Source organism: Wasmannia auropunctata, unplaced genomic scaffold (genome assembly GCF_000956235.1).
Source record: "Wasmannia auropunctata unplaced genomic scaffold, wasmannia.A_1.0 LD336058.1, whole genome shotgun sequence".
NCBI lineage: Eukaryota > Metazoa > Arthropoda > Insecta > Hymenoptera > Formicidae > Wasmannia > Wasmannia auropunctata.
The window spans coordinates 349,437-354,515 of NW_012026832.1; the positions used below are offsets into that span (position 1 = coordinate 349,437).

At 32.5% G+C, this 5,079-nt stretch overlaps 2 protein-coding genes across 5 annotated transcripts; one reads left to right on the plus strand and one right to left on the minus strand.

Moving 5' to 3' along the window:
• Nucleotides 1–178: 178 nt before the first annotated feature.
• On the plus strand, nt 179–2,535 carry LOC105450655 (probable DNA primase large subunit). Its single transcript, XM_011690587.1, has 4 exons — nt 179–807; nt 984–1,246; nt 1,335–1,900; nt 2,142–2,535. The coding sequence occupies exons 1-4, from the start codon at nt 608–610 to the stop codon at nt 2,382–2,384; spliced, it is 1,272 nt and encodes a 423-aa protein (XP_011688889.1). The 5' UTR covers nt 179–607; the 3' UTR covers nt 2,385–2,535.
• Nucleotides 2,531–3,611, minus strand: LOC105450654 (magnesium-dependent phosphatase 1-like). Of its 4 annotated transcripts, none has more exons than XM_011690585.1 (4): nt 3,268–3,611; nt 3,110–3,167; nt 2,852–3,028; nt 2,531–2,732 (listed from the first exon to the last, which is right to left on the minus strand). In XM_011690585.1, the coding sequence occupies exons 1-4, from the start codon at nt 3,332–3,334 to the stop codon at nt 2,567–2,569; spliced, it is 468 nt and encodes a 155-aa protein (XP_011688887.1). In that variant the 5' UTR covers nt 3,335–3,611; the 3' UTR covers nt 2,531–2,566. The 4 variants fall into 4 exon arrangements, with proteins under 4 accessions (XP_011688887.1, XP_011688885.1, XP_011688886.1 ...); XM_011690583.1 differs by having other exon boundaries at nt 2,807–3,028; nt 3,268–3,584; XM_011690584.1 differs by having other exon boundaries at nt 2,807–3,028; nt 3,298–3,571.
• Between the last annotated feature and the right edge of the window lie 1,468 nt (nt 3,612–5,079).

Sequence of the window (5,079 nt, forward strand, 5' to 3'; positions counted from 1 at the left end):
CTCCGAGATAAAATAGTCTGTTCTTTTTAGCGTTTCTTGTATACTTTAACATTTTTTTATAGCTAAAAAGAACAGACCATCGACTCGGAGTCGGATCGAGTCAACACATCGAAAACTCTAGAGGATGACTCTAGAGAAATGGCCATTCTCATGCTTCTCTCTGCTCGTACGATTGGCAGATCTTTAATAATATTCATTCAATGCTTGTGTGAGTGAATGAATGAACGTCATGACAATTGTATATAGTGTTCGATTCTGTTTATTTACTATAATAAATGAAAAAAAAAGATAATTTTAAGAATATTACACATGAATCACAAAAATGAATGATTTATTGTAGGAAAGTCGCAAATAAAGTGAAATTTAAGTTGAAAATTGAATAAAAATGCTGTCGCATACGATGCAATTTATATAAAAACAAGAGAATATATGAAATACTTGCAAAAACGAGATGATTTATAAATTTACAAAGAGAGAAAAAGAAGCTGTTCTTCAATACTATTTACATGTGCTCCAAAAGAAAAATTATATTGTTTATAAAAATTAAATGTATATTTTTACAAGTATTGTATAGTTCCATGTGTAACAAAATTTGGAGTTATCTGACATGATTGACGTAGACATAGACATGTTTTATATTATACCGCCAAATGGTGAGATACCTCTTTATATTTTGGAAGATTGCATTCTAACCAGATTAAATTATTTGAGGCTTCTAAATGAAGGATCTACTAACGAATTTGATGGGAAATTTGAATATTTATTAGAAAATTCTACTTACGATAAAATTGGACACTTTGTGTTACGGTAAGTATGTGTGTTTTATATAATAATCTTATAATAACTGAATAAAATAGTATTTGAATATTTAAAGGACGATAAATATACAATAACAAAATTTAATGTACATATCCAAAATAAAGGAATTAAACGATAGTTATAAAAATTTATTGTTAATTAACAATTGCTGTATTTTATTTTAGGTTATTAGCTTCCACATCATCAGATTTATGTACATATTGGATAACTAAAGAGTCATTATTATTTAAACATAGATTAGATAATATATCACCTAGACAATTACATAAATTGTTAAAGCAAATGACATGGAAACTACAAATATTTAAAGACAAGAAAACTGCAATTGACACAACTCTGATTGAGCTATGCAAATTCTATTTGCAACCTTTAGTTTTTAAACATTTAATAACAAATTGTCATGATTGCAATAATTTTCGATATGAAGGTATGAATACAATATATCACACGTATATCTGTATACAAGAAATTTTCGAATAAACTTATATTACTTTATTTCTTATTTCACATTTCAGTGAGATTTGAAATAGTACTAGACTTAGTAAAGGAAAGGGAACTAGTTCTTAACAATGGAAATGTCATCACGTATTGTTCAAATTGGAAAAAAGTATTTCGATCATTATTCAGTAATTATGTAATTAGTGAAATGAATATCATGAAGAGACAATCGCAACACACCATAAAACATGATCTTAGATTCCATATTTTGAATCAACAAGTTCATTCTTATCTCTTCAAGGAAGGTATTGCTCATGGAAATGTAACTATCGACAACATAGAGGTAGAAGCACAGAAATTCCCGTTGTGCATGCAACACTTGCATTCTGTATTAAGAAAAAGACATCGTCTCAGTCACTATGCGCGCTTGTACTACAGCCTTTTTTTGAAAGAAATAGGGATGACCCTAGAAGATTCAATTGTATTTTGGAAGCAAGAATATTCCAAGCCACATACTTGTACTTCAGTATGTTCGCATAATTGGCAATCGAACGAGAAGAAATTCGTGTACAGCATCAGGCATATGTATGGCTTGGAGGGATCGCGGAGAAATTATAAGACACCCGACTGCAATCTAATTTGCGTAAGTACAAAAATTTCACCGCACGCACAAAAAATTCTTTTCTACTCTATAGACAGTTGTCCACTTGATGCTACAAATATTTTAATGATGCATTCTTTGATTAGTCAATTAATAAAACTCTTTCTTCTGATTGATCGATCAAATGCTTCGAAGCATTTATAGCGTCAAATGAACCGCATCCTATATTAATATCTAAACTTTATTATTAGAACAACTTTTTCAAACATCGAAACTGTTGTAGGCTGGTATTAGTGGAGCAACATACGAGGGTGGCTGTCCTTTCAAGGATTTTGATACGAGTGCACTCAGAAATCTTTTACATGCCTCATTGACTGACGATGAAATTGAGAAATTTATAAATAACGTATCTGTTAAAGATCCAGAAGTTCTATGCACTGCATTTCTGAAACTCGTACGCAAAGACGAGATTAATGATATCATCGTCAAAAGTCCGGTACAATACTACCAAAGAATGATCGATTAATATTATGACTTTGAAATTAATCGATATTAATTAATATTTATTAATTTCAAAGTCAATTTATATCACCTTTACTTCTGCTATAAGTACTTTTTGTTATTTACAATCTATGTTGAAGAATCCTACTAATAAATATTTTGTACACATTATAAAACAATTATGAATTATATTTAATATTTAAGCAATCATTGTTTGCTGAATGATCGCAGAGCGTCTTGTACAACACCACGACTTACACCATCTCCAACTAATACAGCATGTACTCCAAGTTTACCAACTTCCACGATATTTCTGGACTCGTCGTCAAAAAACATCATATCTTTGTAATCAACGTGAGAACTCTTTTGAATGCTGAAAGCAATGTAATTAAGTTATAGTTTTAAACTACTGTACGTGATTCTTCACGAGCTTTGCACAAGACTTACTTCGAAAAATGTGCGACTTTGCTACCAGGAAATATCTCAACGTACTTGAAATATTTCTTCCAGCCAAATAGATCTATCAATTGTTTAGCTCCCTTTATTTGTGTTGTACGTGACGCTACACCGAGTTCATATCCTTCCCCTGATAATTGTTTCAATACGTCAGGTACATCAGAGTAGTGACGTATGGTATGACCATACAAATCTACTACTTTATTCTGTGCTCTAAAATTTTTCTTCTTTAAAAGTCAGAGACAAATATTTTTAAAACACTATGTTATTTTATTAGTTCTTAAGTGCACGCACCCCATCTTAAATGGTGGATTTACATGAGTGTCAACCCAAAATGGCCATAAGGTATAATCTGAAATTTAATATACTTTCCATATTTCTTTCTCTCTAAAAATCATAATGCAAATAATTCTCATTGCAACACAGAAAAAAGAATTGTAAACCTGTCATACATCTAAATAGTACATTTACGATGTCTGTACCTAAGTCGAAGACGATGACTTTCGGTTTTTTCTCCATTTGTTCTTTGATTGAATTACAGAGAAATCAATAACGATGTCACTTTGACACACGTGATTACTTCACTATTTTCCTTGATAAATAACGAAATTGCAAATCAGCTCACATGGTGAGCATAACCTAACTTAATTCCTTCTATTACCATCTGCATCTAATAGATGTCGCATCCATCTATTTAGAGTTTCGATTAGCAACTTTTCGGCCCTCGGCTACGTTCCGTTGTTCACTGCGAACTGCGAGTACTGAAAATCTACAGTTCACGTCACATATACTGTAGTTTTTCAGTATTTGCAGTGAATAACGGAACGCAACTCTTACACTAGCCGCCAAGAGGACATCGGCGGCATCTTCAAGCGAATTCTCGTAGAACTAAATGATCGACCTTTATCGCAAATATATATAAATGCATTTATAGCAGGAAACAATTTCATCTAGCTTGACCATATAATTACTATATCGAATAATATTATTATCTGCTAATTATCATTTCGATTAGCTCGTTTGCATGATGGGTTTAGAAGATCCGTCATACGAAAACTTATACGATTGCACGGAATTTACCTGGCAGATCTGTCGCACGTCCACGCTCAGGCTACACGACGCAATACCGTATTTACTTGTAATATAATCGTCACTCGGTAGTTTCCTCGAAGTTTTTGATATCACGTGCTTGTTTCCAAATAATATTATTACGAGCAATGACACGTAAACAGATACGACGAGAAGCGACGCTATATACAGTCACGCGGAATTCACCCGAGTATCTCTCGTTCAATTCTCGCAAAGAGTGTCGGCTCAATTAGTTATCAATGATATTTACATACTCAACGATGATCTCGTGGCAATTGTGCTTTGCTGCTACAAGAAGATTATAAGATCCAAAAAGGGCACACCTCACATATATTAATTACTGACGCGTAAACTGGCACTAACATATTATCGCCAATGTCGTGTATACTAACGCTGGGGAACAATTGCGATTGTACTCGACGTTTCACGGATTACGACGACTCTACGAAAGACACTTGAGATGATATTTCGCGCGCGAAATGTATTTTTGTATGGTAACAATCGCGAGAAATATTAAACGATACAAACGCGACCCGACACTCTTACTTGCTCCCACCGAACTGGGCATCAGTTAGATTAGTTCGAGAATCGCAATATCGCACCTTCGATATTGCGATTCTCGTAACTTCAAGCGATCGAGGACGGAGGACTAAATGCTGCGCTCGAATTTGTTTTAGCTGTACTGTCTGTCTATGCGAATGCAAAAATAATATTGTAGCTTCAAATATTTTCAGTGATTTAGTTTCAATTCTAATTAACTTAATTAACAATTTATTCAATTGCTTAAAACAAAATTTTTAACTATATATAAAATTTGTAGTTTCTATAATTTATATAATCTTTAATTGTTTATATTCCGTGTGTTATTTTCTTAGAACATATATTATGTACATCGTAATATATGTTCTAAGGCCGTTATTTTAAACAGTAAAACATTAATTATTTCCATATCATAATAAAACATGTATTATTTATATATACAAACAGTGTTATTACACTGATTACATTAATCAAAATTTGGTCGTAGTCCTTTATAAAGTTATTTAAATCAACTCTGATTATAACTTATTTTAATTGACAATTAATTTATTTGATAAAAATTGTATGCATATACATATATGTGTGTGCGTGCGTGCGTGCGTGCGTGCGTGTGTGCGTGCGTGCGTGCGTGCGTG